Raw genomic sequence first — 24153 nt, forward strand, 5'->3', positions numbered from 1 at the left:
TTCTGACTGGTGTGAGGTGATACCCCACTGTAGTTTTGATTTGCATTTCTCTAATGATTGGTGATGTTGAGCATTCTTTCAAGTGCTTGTTGACAATCTGTATATCTTCTTTGGAGAAATGTCTATTTAGGTCTTCTGCCAATTATTGGATTGGGTTGTTGTTTTTTTTTGATATTGAACTGCATGAGCTGCTTGTAAATTTTGGAGATTAATCCTTTGTCAGTTGCTTCATTTGCAAATATTTTCTCCCATTCTGAGGGTTGTCTTTTCGTCTTGTTTATGATTTCCTTTGCTGTGCAAAAGCTTTTAAGTTGCATTAGGTTCCATTTGTTTATTTTTGTTTTGATTTTCATTTCTCTAGGAGGTGGGTCAAAAAGGATCTTGCTGTGATTTATGTCATAGAGGGTTCTACCTATGTTTTCCTCTAAGAGTTTGATAGTGTCTGGCCTTACATTTAGGTCTTTAATCCATTTTGAGTTTATTATTGTGTATGGTGTTAGGGAGTGTTCTAATTTCATTCTTTTACATGTAGCTGTCCAGTTTTCCCAGCACCACTTATTGAAGAGGCTGTCTTTTCTCCATTGTATATTCTTGCCTCCTTTGTCAAAAACAGGGGGACCATATGTGTATGGGTTTATCTCTGGGCTTTCTATCCTGTTCCATTCATCTCTATTTCTGTTTTTGTGCCAGTACCATACTGTCTTGATTACTGTAGCTTTGTAGTGTAGTCTGAAGTCTGGGCGCCTGATTCCTTCAGATCTGTTTTTCTTTCTCAAGAGTGCTTTGGCTATTCGGGGTCTTTTTTGTTTCCATACAAATTGTGAAATCTTTTGTTCTAGTTCTGTGAAAAATGCCATTGGTAGTTTGATAAGGATTGCACTGAACCTGTAGATTCCTATGGGTAGTATAGTCATTTTCACAAAGTTTATTCTTCCAATCCAAGAACATGGTATATCTCTCCATCTGTTTGTATCATCCTTAATTTCTTTCATCAGTGTTGTATAGTTTTCTGCATACGGGTGTTTTGTCTCCTTAGGTAGGTTTATTCCTAGGTATATTATTCTTTTTGTTGCAATGGTAAATGGGCGTGTTTCATTAATTTCTCTTTCAGATTTTTCATCATTAGTGTATAGGAATGCAAGAGATTTCTGTGCATTACTTTTGTATCCTGCTACTTTACCAGATTCATTGATTAGCTCTAGTAATTTTCTGGTAGAGTCTTTAGGATTCTCTATGTATAGTGTCCTGTCATCTGCAGACAGTGACAGCTTTACTTCTTCTTTTCCAATTTGGATTCCTTTCATTTCTTTTTCTTCTCTGATTGCTGTGGCTAAAACTTCCAAAACTATGTTGAATAATAGTGGTGAGTGTGGGCAACCTTGTCTTGTTCCTGATCTTAGTGGAGATGGTTTCAGTTTTTCAGAATTGAGAACGATGTTGGCTCTGGGTTTGTCATATATGGCCTTTATTATGTTGAGATAAATTCCCTCTATGCCTGCTTTCTGGAGTGTTTTTATCATAAATGGGTGTTGAATTTTGTTGAAAGCTTGTTCTGCATCTATTGAGATGATCATATGGTTTTTATACTTCAGTTTGTTAATACGGTGTATCACATTGATTGATTTGCATATATTGAAGAATCCTTGCATTCCTGGGATAAACCCCACTTGATCATGGTGTATGATCTTTTTAATGTGCTGCTGGATTCTGTTTGCTAGTATTTTGTTGAGGATTTTTGCGTCTATGTTCATCAGTGATATTGGCCTGTAGTTTTCTTTCTTTGTGACATCTTTGTCTGGTTTTGGTATCAGGGTGATGGTGGCCTCATAGAATGAGTTGGGGAGAGTTCCTCCCTCTGCTATATTATGGAAGAGTTTTGGAAGGATAGGTGTTAGCTCTTCTCTAAATATTTGATAGAATTTGCCTGTGAAGCCATCTGGTCCTGAGCTTTTGTTTCTTGGAAGATTTTTAGTCACAGTCTCAATTTCAGTGCTTGTGATTGGCCTGTTTATATTTTCTATTTCTTCCTGGTTCAGTCTCGGAAAGTTGTGTGTTTCTAAGAATTTGTCCATTTCTTCCAGATTGTCCATTTTATTGGCATAGAGTTGCTTGTAGTAATCTCTCATGATCCCTTGTATTTCTGCAGGATCAGTTGTTACTTCTCCTTTTTCATTTCTAATTCTATTGATTTGAGTCATCTCCCTTTTTTTCTTGATGAGTCTGGCTAATGGTTTATCATTTCTGTTTATCTTCTCAAAGAACCATCTGTTAGTTTTATTGATCTTTGCTGTTGTTTTCTTCTTTTATTTTTCATTTGTTTCTGATCTGATCTTTATGATTTCTTTCGTTCTGCTAACTTTGAGGTTTTGTTCTTCTTTTTTCTCTAATCACTTTAGGTGTAAGGTTAGTTTGTTTATTTGAGGTGTTTCTTGTTTCCTGAGGTACGATTGTATTGCTATATACTTCCCTCTTAGAACTGCTTTTGCTGCATCCCATAGGTTTTGGATCATCGTGTTTTTATTGTCATTTGTTTCTAGGTATTTTTTGATTTTCTCTTTGATTTCTTCAGTGATCTTTTGGTTACTAAGTAGTGTATTTTTTAGCCACCATGTGTTTGTATTTTTTACAGATTTTTTCCTGTAATTGATATCTAGTCTCGTAGCGTTGTGGTCGGAAAAGATACTTGATACAATTTCAATTTTCTTAAATTTACCAATGCTTGATTTGTGACCCAAGATATGATCTATCCTGGAGAATGTTCCATGAGCACTTGAGAAGAAAGTGTATTCTGTTGTTTTTGGATGGAATGTCCTATAAATATCAATTAAGTCTTTCTTGTTTAATGTATCATTTAAAGCTTGTGTTGCCTTATTTATTTTAATATTGGATGACCTGTCCATTGGTGAAAGTGGGGTGTTAAAGTCCCCTACTATGATTGTGTTACTGTCGATTTCCCCTTTTATGGCTGTTAACATTTGCCTTATGTATTGAGGTGCTCCTACGTTGGGTGCATAAATATTTAAAATAGTTATATCTTCTTCTTGGATTGATCCCTTGAGCATTATGTAGTGTCCTCTTTTTCTCTTGTAATACTCTTTATTTTAATGTCTATTTTGCCTGATATGAAAATTGCTACTCCAGCTTTCTTTTGATTTCCATTTGCATGGAGTATCTTTTTCCATCCCCTCACTTGCAGTCTCTTTGTGTCCCTAGGTCTGAAGTAGGGCTCTTGTAGACAGCATATATACGGGTCTTGTTTTTGCATCCATTCAGCCAGTCTGTGTTTTTTGATTGGAGCATTTAATCCATTTTCTTTTAAGGTAGTTATCGATATGTATGTTCCTATTACCATTTTCTTAATTGTTTTGGGTTTGTTATTGTAGGTCTTTTCCTTCTCTTGTGTTTCCTGCCTAGAGAAGTTCCTTTAGCATTTGTTGTAAAGCTGGTTTGCTGGTGCTGAATTCGCTTAGCTTTTGCTTGTCTGTAAAGGTTTTTATTTCTCCGTCGAATCTCAATGAGTTCCTTGCTGGGTAGAGTCATCTTGGTTGTAGATTTTTCCCTTTCATCACTTTAAATATGTCCTGCCGCTCCTTTCTGGCTTGCAGAGTTTCTGCTGAAAGATCAGCTGTTAACCTTATGGGGAGTCCCCTGTATGTTATTCGTTGCTTTTCCCTTGCTGCTTTTAATATTTTTTCTTTGTATTTAATTTTTGATAGTTTGATTAATATGTGTTTTGGTGTGTTTCTCCTTGGATTTTTCCTGTATGGGACCCTCTGCACTTCCTGGACGTGATTAACTATTTCCTCTTATGTATTAGGGAAGTTTTCAACTATGATCTCTTCAAATATTTTCTCAGTCCCTTCCTTTTTCTGTCCTTCTTCTGGGACCCCTATAATTCGAATGTTTGTGCGTTTAATGTTGTCCCAGAGGTCTCTGAGACTGTCCTCAATTCTTTTCATTCTTTTTTCTTTATTTTGCTCTGCAGTAGTTATTTCCACTATTTTATCTTCCAGGTCACTTATCTGTTCTTCTGCCTCAGTTATTCTGCTATTGATTCCTTCTAGAGAATTTTTAATTTCGTTTATTGTGTTGTTCATCACTGTTTGTTTGCTCTTTAGTTCTTCTAGGTCCCTGTTAAACGTTTCTTGTATTTTCTCCATTCTATTTCCAAGACTTTGGATCATCTTTACTATCATTACTCTGAATTCATTTTCAGGTAGACTGCCTATTTCCTCTTCATTTGTTAGGTCTGGTGGGTTTTTATCTTGCTCCTACATATGCTGTGTGTTTCTCTGTCTTCTCATTTTTTTTTAACTTACTGTTTTTGGGGTCTCCTTTTCGTAGGCTGCAGGTTAATAGTTCCTGTTGTTTTTGGTGCCTGCCCCCAGATGCTAAGGTTGGTTCAGTGGGTTGTGTAGGCTTCCTGGTGTAGGGGACTAGTGCCTGTGTTCTGGTGAATGAGGCGGGATCTTGTGTTTCTCGTGGGCAGGTCTGCATCTGGTGTTGTGTTTTGTGGTGTCTTTGACCTTATTATGATTTTAGGCAGCCTCTCTTCTAATGGCTTAGGTTGCGTTCCTGTCTTGCTAGTTGTTTGGCATAGGGTGTCCAGCACTGTTGTTTGCTGGTCGTTGAGTGGAGCTGGTTCTTAGCGTTGAGATGGAGATCTTTGGGAGAACTGTCGCCGTTTGATATTATGTGGAGCTGGGACATCTCTTGTGGACCAATGCCCTGAACTCGGCTCTCCCACCTCAGAGGCACAGTCCTGACACCCGGCCGGAGCACCAAGACCCAGTCATCCACACGGCTCAGAAGAAAAGGGAGAAAAAAATGAAAGAAAGGAAGAAAAAAAACAAAAAAATAAAGTTATTAAAATAAAAAATAAAAAATAATTATTAAAAATAAAAATATTTAAAAGTAATAAAAAAAGGAAAAAAAGAAAGAAGAGAGCAACCAAACCAAAACACAAATCTACCAATAATAACAAGCACTAAATCTATACTAAAAAAAAAACAAAAACAGACAGACAGAACCCTAGGACAAATGGTAAAAGCAAAGCTATACGGACAAAATCACACAAAGAAGCATACACATACACACTCACAAAAAGAGGCAAAGGAAAAAAATATATATATCGTTGCTCCCAAGGTCCACTGTCTCAATTTCGGGATGATTCGTTGTCTGTTCAGGTATTCCACAGATTCAGGGTACATCAAATTGATTGTGGATATTTAATCCGCTGCTCCTGAGGCTGCTGGGAGAGATTTCCCTTCCTCTTTGTTCCCACAGCTCCTGGGGTTCAGCTTTGGATTTGGCCCCGCCTCTGCATGTAGGTCACCTGAGGGCGTCTGTTCTTGCTCAGACAGTACAGGGTTAAAATAGCAGCTGATTAGGGGGCTCTGGCTTACTCAGGCCAGGGGGAGGGAGGGGTACAGAATGCAGGGCAAGCCTGTGCAGGCAGAGGCTGGCGTGACGTTGCATCAGCCTGGGGCGCGCCGTGTGTTCTCCCGGGGAAGTTGTCCCTGTATCACGGGACCCTGGCAGTGGTGGGCTGCACAGGCTCCCAGGAGGGGAGGTGTGGATAGTGACCTGTGCTTGCACACAGGCTTCTTGGTGGCTGCAGCAGCAGCCTTAGCGTATCATGCCTGTCTCTGGTGTCTGCGCTGATAGCCGCGGCTCGTGCCCGTCTCTGGAGCTCCTTTAAGTGGCGCTCTTAATCCCCTCTCCTCGCGCACCAGGAAACAAAGAGGCAAGAAAAAGTCTCTTGTCTCTTCGGCAGTTCCAGACTTTTTCCCGGACTCCTTCGCGGCTAGCTGTGGTGCACTAGCCCCCTTCAGGCTGTGTTCACGCAGCCAACCCCAGTCCTCTCCCTGGGTTCTGACCTCCGAATCCCAAGCCTCAGCTCCCGGCCCCCACCTGCCCCGGCAGGTGAGCAGACAAGCCTCTTGGGCTGGTGAGTGCTGGTCGGCACCGATCCTCTGTGTGGGAATCTCTCTGCTTTGCCCTCTGCACCCCTGTTGCTGCACTCTCCTCCGTGGCCCCGAAGCTTCCCCCCTCTGCCACCTGCCGTCTGCGCCCGCGAAGGGGCTTCCTAGTGTGTGGAAACCTTTCCTCCTTCACAGCTCCCTCCCACCAGTGCAGGTCCCGTCCCTATTCTTTTGTCTCTGTTTTTTCTTTTTTCTTTTGCCCTACCCAGGTACGTGGGGAGTTTCTTGCCTTTTGGGAGGTCTGAGGTCTTCTGCCAGCGTTCAGTAGGTGTTCTGTAGGAGTTGTTCCACATGTAGATGTATTTCTGATGTATTTGTGGGGAGGAAGGTGATCTCCACGTCTTACTCTTCCGCCATCTTGTATGTCTCCCCCCCCCAATGTTTTTAATATTAACCTCATTATTACTGTCAGTCGTGACCAATGTATACTTATTCTCAATTAAAAATGTATTTTTTACAGTATAAAAAGCATTCTAAATACTCAATCGTCTAAAAATATTTACAATGAAGACAACTTTGGAATGAGATATTTTAAAATTATTTATATTCCTCTAAAATAGTTAGTAAGCCGTTGAATGGTTTTCTTTGTTGAAACCCTAGCTTTTCATTTGAGAATAATGACTTGTATTGTTATATCCCAAGCTACCGCTTACTCTCTTGGGATTATATTTAGCATCATTAGAAACTGCATTAAGCTGATCTAGGTCCCTAAATTAATCTTTGTATAAAATCTGAGACTTGAAAGAAAAAGAAGAAGCTGAGGCAACAGGTGAAGATGATCTCAATAGTCCTTGTGTCCAGTCTACTCCATTAGAATGCAAAAGCCTTCCTCAGATTCATCTCCTTTGTTTCCCAGATTTTTTTTTTCTATTAGCAGGCTATCCTAATGACAAATAAATCATTATTAAACTGTTCACACTGGCTACAGAGTTTCCTAACCACTTTGAAAACCTCACCGTGGGTAGCTGTGGGGACAAGTGTGTTACATTTTCAAGTGCACATGCTGGAGCCTGTAGTGTTTGCTGAGGTTAAGAAAACAGTGTTGAGACACATCACGGAATAACTTACATTGAGTTATTATTTCATTATGCTACCTGCTAATAATTTGAAAAAATTCAAATTACTTTCCCTAGTTGCTTTCTCTTACTTTCATTGCCATAAAAAATCAAATTTATTATGAGACAAAGGGACATTTCTGTCTTGGATTTTCAGCTACTAAATGTCCTAAGGTCGGATACCACCTCTTTCAGATTTTGGGTTCAGCATTCTACCCACCAGTGGGTACAGAGTAAATAAGGAATGATAATTATACTAATTCATATCTGTTTAATCAGGCAGGCATGGTGTACGATTCAGTATTTAAGCACTTAGACAGTGATTACCCATAATAATAGTCGTGTATGATTCTTTTAATTCCCAAGTTTCATATGCCATCTTGGCTAACTGTTTACAACCATCATCATCTCCTTTCTTCTCCTCATCAACATCAACTGACTTTTATTGTGTGTGTTCTTTACAAAGCACCCTCAGCTATTTTAGAGAAAGACAGAATCTTTAGACTTATTTTTCCATATTTATTTGCACTTATCACATCTCTGCTTTCACAGAAGCCTAGCTGCAAAAATAATTTCATTTCCCTTTGCCTGATTGCTCAATTATTTTCTCTTTTTCCTAAATTAGTTTGATTTAATGTCATATCAGCACTTTGAATGGCAAGCCTCAATAATGTAAATCAAGCATATTCACTGCAGAATGCTATTCCTAGTACCTCACTGATTTTCCGACACATTGTGCCTTCTGGAGCATAAAGGAGGATGGAGACTAGGCTTGAGACTTCAGTGCAGACCAGGATTTAGGCCAGGGTGCTTTGCCAAATAGCCACGTTAATGCTAGTGCCTTTCCTTACTCTTCGATGTCTTTTGTCACCAATTTCCAGGCCTTTGCTATGACCAACCAGATTCTGGTGGAGAGGTCAGTGACGGGTTGGAAAGAAATAGAATATGAAGTGGTCCGAGATGCTGATGACAACTGTGTCACTGTCTGTAGCATGGAAAATGTTGATGCCATGGGCGTTCATACAGGTAGGCAAGGAATCTTCAAGCATTATGGTAATGGCTTCAGCTCACATCTCTGATGGCTCATAGCAGTCTTTATTAAGTTCTTTTCTTTAAATTACTATTCTTAGCATACCCATTAGTGATAAAATTTTACACATGTATAGTATTTTACAGCATTGAAAATACTCTCATATTTAATTTGATCTTCACAAAAACCCTCTGAAGTAGGGCAGATATTATTATCCTGATTTCATTTGAGGAAAGGGTAAAATATAAGCAATACAGTGAAGGTAAAATCTATAAGACTTGGTGTTGAGAAGTAAGGCATGAGGTTAAGAAGGCTTGAAGCAGACTGGGTGTTAGTCACCAAGTGAATGAGAAAATAGCCACAATAAATAGAAATAGGTGAAATAAATAGGTTTCTCAGGAAGGGAAACTAGTTAGACTAGAGGGCAAAGATGATGACTTAGGATTTAGAAATGCTAAAGTTTAAGAGTGGGCAGAAATCTCAAGAAGAGGAGAATGTAGAGCTGGAATTCAGGAAAGAGGATAGAAATAAAGAAGTTGATACAAGGTCATTGGAAGTCTTGGTATAAAGAAAATAGCGGAAGCTGGAAGCATAGACTAAGTATTCAAGGGCATAGGTGTTGAAGGAAAGAGAATAGGGTCCAGGACCAAACCCTGGGAAACATTTAGATTTATAGGGCAGAAGAAAAAGGAAGGATTGGTGTTGAAGAAAAAGAAGGGAATGATAGTTACCATATAAGCCAATGCACAAAAATATTTTATAAAAGAGCTTTGGTTTTGACTATAGCAAATACTATGAAAGGTCAAGAATGAAGATTTAATGTTGCTTTTGGATGTTCAAGAGGACAGTTTCAATGCAAAGTTGGTTATGTGAGCCGTATGGAAAGGAATTATATGACTATGAGTGATAAGAAGAACTGGTAAATTTTCAAAAGGTTTAGTCATGTAAGGAATGAGAGAGATGGTTCTTATAACCATCTGGCAGTTCAGAGAGGGGCTTCTTGAGCCTGTAGCGATCTGAGCTTGTTTGTAGGCAGAAGGGATGGTGACTAAGGACTAAGAGATTGAAGATACAGGGGGCAATAATAGGAGAGAAGTGAGAAAATGGGAAGGGATGAGATTTAGAAAATTGATAGGTGAGCGCCAGTCTGGGTGAAGAGGAGCTGATATTTTATGGAAGGAAAAACTTGAGAGATAATTTTTGAGACAGAGAAGGGAAATTGAAGAAGTTAATGTCAATGCAGTAAGTAGATGACTAAGCCTTGATAGCTTCATGATCTTGGGAAAGCTTAGAGTGATTTCTGTAAATATGTCAGAGTAATACAGGTAAAACAATCAGAGGGAATGTGCCTTGTATGTATTTCCCTAAGATAATTCTTTTCCCAGCAAACCCTCAGCCTATTCTGTGTCTTGTGTCACGCAAATAGATTGTTAAGTTACTAAAGTTGGTTATTTAGATATGCTACCAAATAACAAGTGTTGCTTGGATGTACAGGTGATTCAGTTGTTGTGGCCCCTGCCCAGACGCTCTCCAATGCGGAGTTTCAGTTGTTGAGACGTGTTTCAATCAATGTCGTTCGCCACTTGGGCATTGTGGGTGAATGCAACATTCAGTTTGCCCTTCATCCTACCTCAATGGAATACTGCATCATTGAAGTGAATGCCAGACTGTCCCGAAGCTCTGCCCTGGCCTCAAAAGCTACTGGGTAAGGCCAGAACGATTGACCATGGGTTTGCAGATTGAACTGGAAAATTGAAAGCTCGTGGAAGACTGTGCTGCATTTGCAAACTATAGTCCCCATTTCTGCATGCTGACTCCCAGTCATGTCCTATGGACATGGTTATTAATGAGCTTGCTGCCAGATTGAGGCAAATGGTATTGCTAGCTGGCTTTGTGTGCTGGCTAGTCATAAACTAATCAAGATCTGGGTGGTCAAAGCGGGCTCTGAAAAATCTGCTTCTTAATTGCACTTTGCAGATATTGTTAAAAAGTACAAATTAATCCTTAATTTTAGTCCTTCACTGACTTTTTTAGGTATATAACAAATTTTGGACAAATAATAGTGTTCACTTGACCCAAGCATGCAATCACATTATTTTATTTTAGCAAAATTTCACAAGACCAAACAACAGTAGGGTTTTTCTATAGGTAAATCTTGCAATTAAATAAATAAATTTGTATCTATTTAACAGTTGCTAGCAAGCATGACTGGAAGGAACACTAATTAATATCTTTTGTTTCTATTAATATCTTTAACATCTGCTATTTAAATTACATGACATTTAAAAAATACTTACCTCTAAAGCTATTTTTATGTAGCTAGACAGTGCTACATGGAGTGTGGAAGGAGTGATGAGCTAAACAAGAGTCAGGAGACCTGAGTTCTCCTTCTGGTCCTTCTACTAATTGTGGGACTTCGGATACATCACTACTGTCTCTGTCAGTTTCTTCACCTCTTAGGAGGGGAAGTTGTACTAAAGGACTCGTATGTAATTCTATAGTTCTGTGAATTAATTTTTCAAATACAATTACCCAAACTGACATTCCAGAAGAATATGGTCAAGTTTCCAGAGTGTTAGTTGTGTAAGGATCCCAAAGTTCAAAGATAATTTGGAAACAGAGCAAGGACCCAAACTTTCAAGGACTGCATTTTATGACCTTTACATACCCCATAGTACCAGCTAACTCCACCGTCTTCCTAGGTGCAGACATGTATATATTTTTATGAAAGAATATTTTGCAGATTCTTATCTTAGTGGAAGTTATACACAAGTGAGTACTTTATTTATCAAAGAAGCTATTGATCTTGGGTTGAAGAGGTGAAGGTTGGGAGTTGTAGCACTGCATGTCAGGCATAGAGAGTGAACTCTTTTGTGATCTGTGCCTCTGTGCTTTATCATGACTCACTTTATTTTATAAGGAGCTATTAAATTTTCGTACAGAACTGAGAATCAGGTGTGTTTTATACCTTGGTGTGAAATAATACCAGAATTTCTAAGAAAAACCAATTTATATTTTGAGCTGTTTTTAATACTTATTGCTGAAAGAAAAAAAAATGTCTCCTCCTTTATAGCTACCCATTGGCATTCATTGCTGCAAAGATTGCCCTAGGAATTCCACTTCCAGAAATCAAGAACGTTGTATCAGGGAAAACATCAGCCTGCTTTGAACCAAGCCTGGATTACATGGTTACCAAGATTCCTCGCTGGGACCTTGATCGTTTTCATGGCACTTCTAGCCGAATTGGTAGCTCTATGAAAAGTGTAGGAGAGGTGAGTCCTTGGTTAATTCCTCTCTTTCATCCTTGTTCTCAGTTATTTTGTCCAACCCTAATGTCATTGAAAGTCTTCAGTTTCCTTGGATACTGGGTTACTGATTGGAGGATACATATGAATTTCATTTCCTCCCTAGTGTTTCCACATAAGGCATTGCTGTTTTAAATCTTAATTTTTCTATCATGCTTCAAGGTGCACAATAGAATTATAACTCAAATGCCAGGAAAAGTTTTGTTGGTGGTGTTTCTGCCAGATAAACAACTGTTATTTAGTTTACATTTCATGGAAAGATTCCCCTTTCATAATGTGCATGGGAAAATTTGTAGGCCAAGGAATATGAGATAATTTTGTAATGTGTTAATTTAGGGTTTATTATCTGAAAGGTTTTTGTCTTCAGTGAATATTTAACACTTTACATTTAGTTCAACTCAAGTTAGCAAACATTTCCTGAGTTCTTACTACATGCAAGACCCTGGGATGATAAAAACAGTGAATAAGATGTAGATAATTGTGACATTATCTCCAACTGGTGAGTTTATGAATTAAACTGTGGTAAAAGTTAGAATGCAGTATTTATATGCAGGTGCTGTGAGAATGTAGTAGAATAGGGTCAGGGAAAGCCACAATAGATATTCCACTGAAAAATGGTGAAATCTTCGCTTAATGAATATGAATTTTAATAATATAAAGTATTAAAAAGGACAAATTTTGAGCAAACACAGTTATGTATTCCTTTATTATTATGTTTACTTCTCTTTTATTGAATGTACTCCATATACTATTATGTACAGTGTACTTTAATGAAAATTCATGGTGAATTACTTATAGAATTAGTACTTTAGGGCCAACTCTTAAATATATAATACTTAAAAATTTTCTTAAGTATTCCAAAAATATTTTCTTAATTTGATAGTGCCATAAACTATCTTATATCTGGTACCCTCTCCTATGCTTAGGCTAGCAAATCTATGAATATATTGTGTAACTCTTCATATACCACTGTGCCTCATAAATTACATATCTGAATTGGACTAATATTTTGTTTATCCCTGCTCTTGAGACTCTTCCCTTATTTCTAATTAAATTTGGAGCAGTGTGAAAAGGTTATCTGTTTGGCTTTAGTGATCTTTGAATATGTAGCTTGTCACGCAATTGACATGAAGGTTTACTAAACTGACATTAATGAGAATTCAGGTCTATTTGAGGCATCACGGAAGTTTACTGAAGGCAGCGTTATGATTGTTATTATTTTAAATTGTAGACCAAAAATACATGGCAATCTATTATTCCATGGAAAGAATCAAAGACAGTATTTATTCACTGAAAATAACTGGGTAGGCTTCAAGGTTAATTTTAGTTCTCACTTGTAACTTGTCCAAACTAAATCACCACATGGTTTTCCTAATTGATTAGTGTACAATCAGCTGCAAAGATTGTGGGAAGACATGTTGAATTTGTCATGGGGAATTTAGTCTCCTATATTCAAAATCTGAATCTGTCAGTATTTGTTATGATTCTCAAGGTTCTATTAATATTAATGCTTAGCTATAAAGAAAGCCAACCTGTCTTGGATACTGACTGATACCCATTTAGAAATAGTTCTGTTTTTGTGTTAATATATGTATGGTTTCTCTTCGTTTGCTTTTTTATTCTAAAGGACATCTGCATGAAAGCAAGATCTTATTAAGGAAGGGTCTATGTTCTCTGGCCACAGATTCTTTCTTTTAATGCTATGGTCCAGAGCAAGTACAGGTGATTTCCTCATCAGTCTCAGCAAATCAAGCTAAATTCCCTAAGGGGTAAAAGAGTGACCTAATAATGTCAAAGACTCATTACATGAAAACCACGGTAAAAAGGCAAGAAAGAAAAATAACTTAAATTTGAGTAGCATTCTTCTGATATATGTCTTGTTCCTAAGTCTTTTCTGAAAAATAGTCAACGTCTAGCTTTGTTACAAATTAAAAATATGCAAGCTCTTTTTAAAAATACGAGTCTTAAATGTGTATTACAGGTCATGGCTATTGGTCGCACCTTTGAGGAGAGTTTCCAGAAGGCTTTACGGATGTGCCACCCTTCTATAGCTGGTTTTACTTCCCGTCTCCCAATGAACAAAGAGTGGCCATCCAACATTGATCTCAGAAGAGAGCTGGCTGAACCATCCAGCACCCGCATCTATGCCATCGCCAAGGTAATATGTGACAAGGGGCCCAGAGCTACCTTTTTTTTTTCTTTCCCAGAATACAGTCAGCTTGGACTTTAATGTAAAACTGAATCACAAAGTGGTCTTGAATTCAGGAATTTTTGGAAAATCTTTAATTCTCTTAATAGTATTAAACTGGAGATTTCTGTGGACTTCATCAGATTATTCTATAGCTAATGAAAAATTACCCTTTTTTATTTTCACCTTAAGCCTGGACTTAAAGGGAACACTGCACTTTTAAAGGATGATCACATAGATAAAATGTTCTTCCCTTTTAGTACATATATTATCAATACTCTTAAATGTTTGATAATATTGACTTACGATTTCCCATCACTCTCATTACTTGCTCATTGAAAATGTGTAAAATTACATTTTAGAAAGGAAGATGCGTAAAATGGTATCACTTAGTATGTCCTACCTAAGACTCTAGAATAATCTTTATTTATTTGATTCTTCTTCTGTGTTTAAACAACAAACTCTAAAGAACTTCCATGATTATAGGCTTTTCTATGTAATTATTTTATTGGTCTTACTTATAGAACAAAAAAGCCCCACATTTCTCACTTCCACCCACTAGTTCCCTTTAATGCAAATTAAATGCCATATTAATCTCCTTTCATGTTTACTATGCTTAGAGTTTTGAAGTTTTAGTTCATCTGATTTTATAAAAGGTGATTTGGGCAGCTGGGATCTGTCTGGTCAGAAATCCTTGAATTGCTTTTTGACATTTAAGGAAGGTTAGGTATTAATCCTCCAACAGTATCAAACCACACTGGAGCTACAAAGTCCTGCTGACCATTTTATGTGTGTGTATGTACATGTGGAATGAGTTGATGAAAATATGAATTTTGTCTTTAAAAAGGGAATCTGTCTTTGTAACTTTGTAGCAACAGAAAAATGCTGTTAGTGATTTCGAACTCTGCAACTTTTATGCTCATATATAGAAGGAGGGGAGGGAATGTTTCCTTCATTGCATTTAATGTATATTCTCCTCACCTTTATGGTTTCTAAATGCAGAATATTTCATTTCCATTGAAATTCTGAAGTAGTCTGAGAGATACTAGTATTTTTTGATGGACATTTCTCAAAGTTGACTTTCAAGGGAATAGAGAATTAACATTTTTCCATGGTGGTGGGAGTGATATTAGTAATGAGAGGTCATTCTAGAAAGCCGTTTCACCTTCTTTATTGTTCTTATTTCAGTCTTTTGTTTAAAAAGCAACCTACAACATTCATACGTGTGTATATATGTGTATGTGTGTGTATGTATGTATACATATAATTTTTTTTTCCAGACAAAGGACAGTAAATAGATGAGTCTAGTAATCATACTTCTGCCATTTTGAGGTGGATGAACAAGGGAAGCATTTCCAAGTTCCCAGTGAGGCTGTAAAACTCAAGCATATCTCTCATTCTTTTCTAACAGACTTATAAAGGATGAGAATTCAGGGAAAATGTGTGGAGATTCTTTCTTGCACAGGGTATGAGCAAGAAGTGCAGGGTCTGAGGTATAAATTATTGCCTGCCAGCGTGCTGGCAGAAGGAACTGATTTCTGTTTGTTAGAGGTCATCATTACTGTTCATTTCCACAGCAACCAGGAACTTGGTGATTTTGACAAAGAGTGTTAGGAGTGTGGTGGGCTGAAGGGGAAAAAGAATGAAGGGAGTGAGTAAATCTTTGCTCGCTTTCATAATTCTTAGAAAGGGCAACTTGCTCTGAGGTCTGATTTTTGCAGCAGTCTTATTTCAGGATGACTGGATCATCACCTCTTTTGATTTGGGGAGAATACAGGGCATTATTTTTGATTTGGGGAACGTTAGAGTAACCTCAAACTTGTTTGGGGTCATTATGAACTTCATTACGGCTGTGTGACATGGCAAAGCTGCAGCTCTTGAAAGACTGGCAGGAACTTGCTTTCTGTTCAGAACTGTGGATGTGATTCTAGTTGTCCTTCCTCACAGTAAAGTGACTGCAGATTCTAGGTCCTTTATCAGTCGCAGGGTAATTACTGTGTGCAATTGTGTGAAAATGTCCTTTGGTCTATCAAAAGTGTCACTACCTTAAGGTTCTATTCCCCTCACAGTGTTGATGGCCAAACAGCCAATTGTCCCTTTAATCCCTTGGCAAATAAGGCATAATATTAAGTCCTTGGGAACCTGGCTATAGTTATAGGGAGAATTAAACAAAAAAACATAAATAGACTTATGAAACGAATATGTCTTTCAGTATTCACATTAGATGTCATTTTATTCTAGTCAATAGAATTATGAGCTATATTGTTTCTCAACATATATGATCATGGTCTCTCTGATACCAGAAATAAGTAAAAGTTTTAGGAAAATTAAGCTCCCTTGATGGAAATATAACAGCAGTTATTAGTTACATATATTTTCTAATGGGATTTAAAAATATAGTGTGCCATAATAAAATATGTTGTTTTGAAATATTTGATTATCATTTTTCATTGAGTATAAATATGTATCTAAACATAGAAAAGAATAAGAGTAGGCATCTTTTGAATATGAAGGTTTTGGTTTTGAGAGTTTATCTCTTCTTTCAGCTGCCTTTTGTACTCAGCTTAATGACCCATAGCTGTAATTTTACTTTTGAGAAATTGCTAAACTAAGCTTGAGGAAAAAGCTGAGCTGCCTATCAGCACAGAAGTTATTACTACATTGTTTTGGAATATATTAGGATTTTATAAAATGCCTGTCTTAGCACAAAAGTCACAGTAACTGATTCAAAATAATTTTTTGTTTGAAGTCTTCTGTGAGGAAATATTTGAGAGAAATAACACCAAGCCAAATGTGATCCATAAATTCTCAATGACTGGTTTGTGTGAATATGGAATGAAATGATAAAAATATGCTAAATATGCTAAAGGGTAATTATCCAAAATACAAGTTAAATGATCATTATATCGATTCTACATTTTCTTACCAATTTGGCGTAACTATAGTTTCAAGAGATTCTCTTTAATGCCAAAAAGATATACCAGATTTAGAATATAATTGGTAAGACAGTCTTATAAAAAGCAGGGAAGCAGAGCCTGTTACAGGGACTTTTCTGAGCACACACTACTCTGATTAACTCAGAGTACCTCCTGTGCATGCCATTTGTGGATATAGTTGGCAGTATCTGTAGGTTTATTGGGAGGAATGTCAATGATGTGATATCAGTTTCATTCTCAGTCTATAGCCTCAGGCTCTCTTAACATGGAGAGGAATGGCTGCTATGTCTTCAACCAAATAAGACCTTTATAAGATGTTTGCCAAAGAAAGCATCTATTCTCCTTTTGGCAGGCCTTGGAAGACAATGTGTCCCTGGATGAGATTATGAAGCTCACATCCATTGACAAGTGGTTTTTGTATAAGATGCGTGACATTTTAAACATGGAAAAGACACTAAAAGGGCTCAACAGGTAAGGCACTAGTGCTCTGATTCACTCCAGGTATCTTCTGTGCAGTTTTGTCTTCCTGTTACCCTTACACATTTGGCCAAAATTCTGCTTCAATGAAGTAAATAGGGCCAATGCTGCAAAGCAATAGGCATAACCAGAAGAAATGGCAGTTTTTAGACGTTTACCTTTTTAAAGGCATCTATTAATAATTTTAATTGTCTTCTACCCCTGCCCTACCCTTGACATGAAACATAGTGATGTTTTTATTAGGTCTTCTGAATTTACAAAAATTGGTGTACCTTTATGGATTGATGTGCTATTTAATTACCAGACATTACCTAGATTTAAATTTTATTAATCAATAATGAAATGAATACTATTTCTGTTTTCTATACATTTTCCAAGTTCCGAAGTCTATTTTTCTCTTTTAACGTCAACCTACGTATTGCTGTGTATTGATGAGCAAACATATTCCTCTTGCATTCTGCTGATATTTTTAACATTGGGACATCCAGTTCAGCATACAAATAAGCCACGTTCAAATTTTTGTTAATAGACTCTTTACCTCTCACTAATTTGCATTTTTATCTCCTTTATGGCCAATTATTTTAAAAATTTTATTTCATGTTCAGAATATTCCGATAATGTCAGTGTTTTATTAATTTATTTATTTTTGGCTGTGTTGGGTCTTCGTTTCTGTGCGAGGGCTTTCTCTAGTTGCGGCAAGCGGGGGCCACTCTTCATCGCGGTGCGCAGGCCTCTCACTATCGTGGACGCGCAGGCTCAGTAGTTGTGGCTCACGGGCCTAGTTGCTCCGCGGCATGTGGGATCTTCCCAGACCAGGGCTCGAACCCGTGTCCCCTGCATTGGCCGGCAAATTCTCAACCACTGCGCCACCAGGGAAGCCCAATGTCAGTGTTTTAAAATCTACTTTTTTCTATTTCCTGAGAAGATCGTTTGTTGAGGCAGCTCAGGCATATGAAGTCACAGATAGGTTTTAACTTGGATCTGTGATAACAGGAACATGTATTACCAGTTTAAGAAAGACAGTGTAATTCTCTTTAGCTTCTCCCCTTTAAGAGGGCTTTGAAATACACTACTACTGGAAAGAAATCTCACCTACAAGCCTAGGCCCATGTTTAGAGAGGGAAAAATTTTGTTTGCAGAAATTATTCTCAAATGATTTTAGTAAATGTAGAAAAATTAATTGCTTAAAATGTTGAAAACAGTGGAAGCTCTCAAAACCTGGATTTCTCGACTGTTTAGAAACTGCAACATATAATTGGGTTACTGGGTTTACCTAATCAAAATGTACACAAACTGGGCAATAAAAATGTACACAAACTGGGCACTTGCTTTTCTTTTTGAGCTGAAGGAGGTTCTTTTTCATCTATTCAACAATCACCCACAACAAATGCTGGTTTTGAAAATGGGGGACTCCAATCTGCCAAAAATGAAACTAGCTGTAGTTGCTTGTAAGTCATCCTTTGTAGTGATCATATAAAATGAACAGTAGATAGAAGTTAAGAATTGAGCCTATACATTCATCTTAGAATTTTGCTGACTTGAGGTTTCCTTTCTTGGTTTATGATGCCAGCAGAACTTCTATGTTGAATTATAGTCTGTTCCACTGTTTTCAGTTTCAGACAACTGATTTCAAATGCTTGTGAAACCATTCCAATTAAACCACATGAGGGTGCTAGAAACTTACAGTATGCCAACCGTAGCAGTGGAAGAGTCCTGGGGTGAAAAACAGCAGATGTTATTGTGATTTAAATTTCCACTTGATATACATTCTGATTTTTGGACAAATTCAATGTTTTAATTGAATAGTTTTTGTTACAAACAGAGGGCAGGTTGAAATTCTAACTAAGCAGAAATAAGTGTATATTGATAGTGAAAAAGCTGTTTGGAGGATTATTAGAACGACTCACAGTCGTAGATCACTTACAACATCGTTCTGACTTCAACATTCTATTGCATTTTTTGCTGTTAATTTGACATTTTAAAATAAAGTCTCCATTTTCTGGCATAAGTATAATTGTAAATAGAGATTTTTCTATTGTTCATAATCATCTACAATAAAAATTTTTTATGTACAACTTAATAATTTAAAAGATTCTAAAACATAATACTTACAACTGTCTCTTGCTTCAAGACCTCAACAGAGGATCCATGGTGTTAGTAAACCTAAACTCTGAACTTATTATTATCTGATGTTCACTTTACGTCCTTTTTTTTTTGAGTGTCTTAGATGCACACATAGCAATTCAATAATGACTGTTATTTAGAGGTGCTGGATAAATAGAATAAGAATAGGATGGCTACTGAAGCTACCTGTCTCAGTCATTGTGTGGCACATTGGGATCTAAAGTTGAAAGGATATTGCAACTGATGGTGGGTGAGTGCAGGACTTACATTTTTGTTTGTTTGTTTGTTTTTGCCCTATTTTGATTATCTTCATGATTAGCCTGGATTATGACATCTTCTGCTTTTTTTCAGCCTCTAAATATCCAGAGAGGCTTGGTCATCAAGGCAGATACTGCTCCAACTGTAATAGCTATCTAATAACAGTTGGCATTATATGGCTGAGTTATATATTGGAGGAAGGTTAAGGTCAGCTGGTTCTTTTTTACCTGTGATTTGTTTCAAAATTTCAACTGCTCCCACGTTCGAAAGGCTGACTTTAGATGTAGACCCAGGAAGTAGCTATTTATTGGGTCTGATTTGGGCCGACCCCCAGATTCTCTTGCCTGAGCAAGTCTCTGGTACCAATGTGCAATTTTCTTATAAGTCCCTGGGAAAATGGGCAATGGGGATTTTAGTTAGGAGAAAGGAGAAACTTAAAGAGAGGATAAAGTGTAGAATGCTAGACGTGGGTTAAGTTTCACCTGCTTCCTTCCTGTGCACTGGGTGGGTGGGTGGGTGCACAGTGTTACCCACTGCAGAATCATGGGCACATCACCTCCCTCACTTCTCCAACCTCACATGCTTCCTGCTAATGTCTCCTCTATAGTTTTGTTGTGGAGCTTAAATGATATAAATGCAGAGGACCCTTGGCACATGATGAGTGTCCAAGAAAGTTTTCTCTTATTCCCCCTGAAAATGAAGATGCTACTTGTTATACTGAACAGTATTTTGTGATTTTAGATATATGCATTTTAAGCCTCATTTTCAGAGCCACGATTTGCATTTGCATATATATTTTGCAATGTATCATTTCTTAATTTTCTTTATGATGCATTGTCACTTATTTTAACACCAGACCTATTTTTTTTAAATAAGGAAGCAATGATAACTAGTGATACAAATGCCATTCTTATCAAAAGATCAATAGCACTCTGTTATAATAATGAACAAAAATTCCCACTTTACAGTTGTTAATCATGCTAAAATTCTTCTAAAATGCAATAAATACATTCACTAGCAGAAGATGAGAATAGCACTTAGAGTGATGGCCGTCTGTTACTTGTATTTATATATAGTCACCTGAAATGAAGTCCAGAATTTGACTTCCAAATGGAATATACCCACGTATTAGGTATATATGTGAATGTCCACAGACTGGAGTAGAGAAAAAAAAACAATGATTGTAACAAGGTTAACATTATGGAAATAACGGATGAGTTTTACATGTCTATGAGAAAGTAGAAATTACAGTTTTCTTACTTCCTTGAAGGGTGGAGATAAACATGTATCATGTTGAAGATGAAGTATGAAATCCCAGTCTTCTTCAGGGTGATGGGCCAAGTTAGACAGGTGTTAGAATCATCAACTCAGTATCCCTCAGCATCCCAGCTCTGAGTGCTTGCTTCCATCAGAACTCAGTTTGTTGTCTTCAATACATGATCATAGCAATGGCAACCCTCTGAAAAATTCCAGAGCAATATCCATTCTTACCAACTTAGGTGTTAATCATTATTCAGACAGCTTCAGCAAAAAATTTCTCTTCTATACTTCAGTTCACTGACTTTCTCTTTTTCTTCTTAAACTGTTTATTGCTTCCCAAGGGCATTCTAGGAAAGTTGACTGTCCTAGGCAGTTCCCCAAATTTATAAGCTAGTGTAGTGGAATGAATCGATCTAGAGTGATAACATATTTCACATTGGATTTCTTTAGGTTTTGAAAAGTTTCTCTTTACTCAATGTGATGTGAGTTGTATCATGGAGGATTCCAATGCCTATTATGCATATGCATTGGGATTCATATGTTTGATCTATTAACTTCACATTACCAGATCACTTTGCAAGTAGTTTAAGAAAAATTGAGCTTGTCAGAATTTTCAGTGTAGTTGCAACATTTTCAAAAGCTCTCTTCATTGGCCTTCACTACCAAGCTATCCAGACTTTAGTGTATCTATTTTCCCCATACTCACTCATCTTACCAACATTGACTCTTTTACACGTAATGCTCCTCCCATATAGCATTTTCACTAGAAGAAAAATGCATTTATTTTGATCTATTAAAAATTACAGAAGTCTCACCTGTAATCCTTTCCTCCATTAGTACGTAGACAGATTCAATTTTAGTCACGCAAATAAAACTGGATTGGAGGACAGAAGCACAGGTATAAGTCAAACAGATAAATATGTCAAATGTCTTTACCAGCTAGGTTCTCTTGATATAGCTGGTTCTCTAAAGTAACAAAAGAATGGATTTAGAACTCTATCTGTTAATACAGAAACTTGAATTTTGATTCCGTCAAACGTCTTGCAAGTGTAAGATAATGATCAACGAATTTATTGACTACATATCAGGCACTGTTTTAATTGCATTATTTCATTTAATCCTTACCACAACCTAAGAAAGTCAGTAATTATCCCAATTTTATAGGTAGTAAACTGAGGCTCTGAGATATTTAGCAACATCCTTGATATCACATGCTAATAAATGACAGAATTGAGATCGAACCTGAGCAGGACTCCAGAGCCTAGGATGTTTTATATTTAACCCCTATGCTATATATAAGTGTGTGTATATGTGTACACACACGCACACACACACACACACACACACACATATATTATATATATATATGTTTAGGGATGTGGAAAGGTGGAAAGGTGAATTATATAACATCTGGAGGAAATCAGACTACATGTAGTAGACACTTCCAGCATAGTGACAGTATTTGATAAAGGGATGATAGTCCCATCATCATAGAACTAGCACATTTGATAAAGGTTTCAACAATATTAGTAATAAATAGATAAGCACAGGTACAAAAATATCACAGTTGAACCCCTTTCACTATAAGTAAGGAAGGAAGTCAACTGTAGTAAAGCTTCTTTGTGGGCAAGAACTATTTCAAGACACTACACCCCAAACCTTTTTATTTATAATATCAAGTTGGATTAACAATTTTAGATTGAAAGACAGTCATGATACTTAAAAAAAAAAACCACCTGAATATGCAAGAAAAAATGTGAATATGCTAATTACCAGCTTTGAGCACCTGCCTATCTTCTGCCTATAACTCTTTAAAAATTTTTTTTTCTTTATTTTAATTTTTAGCTTCTTTTGCTATTTCTGACTGACATGTGTAGCTGAAGAACTTTATTATACCTGCCTAAGTTGTATAATTTTGCTCTTTTACTGGCTAGAACTAAGTTGAATTAAGTTTTGAATCCTTCTTTCAGTGATTAGCTTAAAGAAGGCAGACATCCACTGCTTGTGCTGTACCATGTTAAATCACCAAATGGAAAGTTTCCGCCATTTATGATGACTGCTTGTTCTTTTGCATTTCATTCAGTTTGGGCAATTTTCCCAGTATGGTCCATTTTGCTCTCTGGTGTTTTTTTGTTTTGTTTTGTGTTTTTGCACAATGCTGCTATTTATGTTAGCAACATAATGCTTGACTGTTTAAAAGGACTCTGTTTTCATCCATTTTAGATGTTCAAAAGTAGGGGATATGACCACTGTGATACAGTTTACACCATATATGTGGCTAAGTTTTGGATTTATTTCTCTATTAATGATTGATATAAACTTAATCTACTATGGATTAATGTGCAAGTTATTCAGAACTTGCTTTTGTCCACTATTCTATAGGCTCATATGTTGGGTTTTTTTTTTAACTTTTAATTCTGATAATATTAATATTCTCTTCCCCCTTCACTGCCACTTATTGCTACAATCAATGTAGTAAAAAAAGAGGAAAGTGTGCTTTTGAAGGGCCTAATTTTCATCTGAACATCACTATGTTCAATGTGATAAACTACATCCATTGGTGAGTGCTGAAAAGTCATAGGTGTGCCTATAGCTTAGGAAAACAATCTGGGGCAAGCCTGGTGAGTTCCACTTGGGCATTCAAGTGCTAAATTGAGCTCAGTAAAGTTGGCCATTTCCCTGCAGCCACAAACTTCTGGCAGATGTAATAATGCAGGTGTCACCTTAGCTGGAACACTCCCTTTGAATGTCCTCTCCTACACATGTTAGTTTCTATTGACTTTTTATTTAACTTGTTCACGAGGCGTGGCAAAACCAGACAAGAACGTTTTGTGCTTGTATTTGATTGAAGTTTTCTAGGGAAAAGTGTCACCTAAAAGTCATTAAAACTTAGGCATAACTACTATGTATACAACAGATAACTAATGAGAACCTATTGTTTAGCACAGGGAATAATACTCAATTATTATTACTCAATTATTAATACTCAATAATCTGTGGTGACCTTACTGGAAGGAAATCAAAAAAGGGTGGATATATGTATATGTATAGCTGATTCACTTTGCTGTACAGCAGAAACTAACACAACATTATAAAGCAGCTATACACCAATAAAAATTTTAAAAAAACAAAAAAACTTAAGCTTAAGACAGAGAAGGGTCAGTACTTTACTTTCTAATGATAATTTATACTTTTTGGTAGAAAAAATTAACAATAAACAATTAGCCTTAAAAGGTATTTAATATAGAAGCAATTTAGAGAAAAATATACATTTCACTATATATAACGTATAATCACATGTTATAATTTTTATGATCCTTTACTATGATATATGCTCGTGATACCATTTGCTGTTTTCTCCACCCCAGTCTGTGAACCTTCATATATATATATGAACATATATATACACACTAAGTATATATATATATATATATATATATATATATATATATATATATATACACACACACATATATACATACATACACACACTAATGTGTATATATATATATATATATATATATATACATATACAC

At 36.7% G+C, this 24153-nt stretch overlaps 1 protein-coding gene across 1 annotated transcript in view; it reads left to right on the forward strand.

The window, feature by feature from the left end:
• CPS1 (carbamoyl-phosphate synthase 1) overlaps positions 1-24153 on the forward strand; it is a 142173-nt gene that overhangs the window by 55957 nt on the left and 62063 nt on the right. Inside the window, exons 17-21 of the mRNA XM_061204619.1 lie at positions 7921-8065; positions 9564-9774; positions 11143-11341; positions 13356-13532; positions 16851-16969. Coding sequence (XP_061060602.1) covers positions 7921-8065; positions 9564-9774; positions 11143-11341; positions 13356-13532; positions 16851-16969 — 851 coding nt within the window. The remainder of the gene's footprint in view (positions 1-7920; positions 8066-9563; positions 9775-11142; positions 11342-13355; positions 13533-16850; positions 16970-24153) is intronic.

Source organism: Eubalaena glacialis, chromosome 1 (genome assembly GCF_028564815.1).
Source record: "Eubalaena glacialis isolate mEubGla1 chromosome 1, mEubGla1.1.hap2.+ XY, whole genome shotgun sequence".
Lineage (NCBI taxonomy): Eukaryota > Metazoa > Chordata > Mammalia > Artiodactyla > Balaenidae > Eubalaena > Eubalaena glacialis.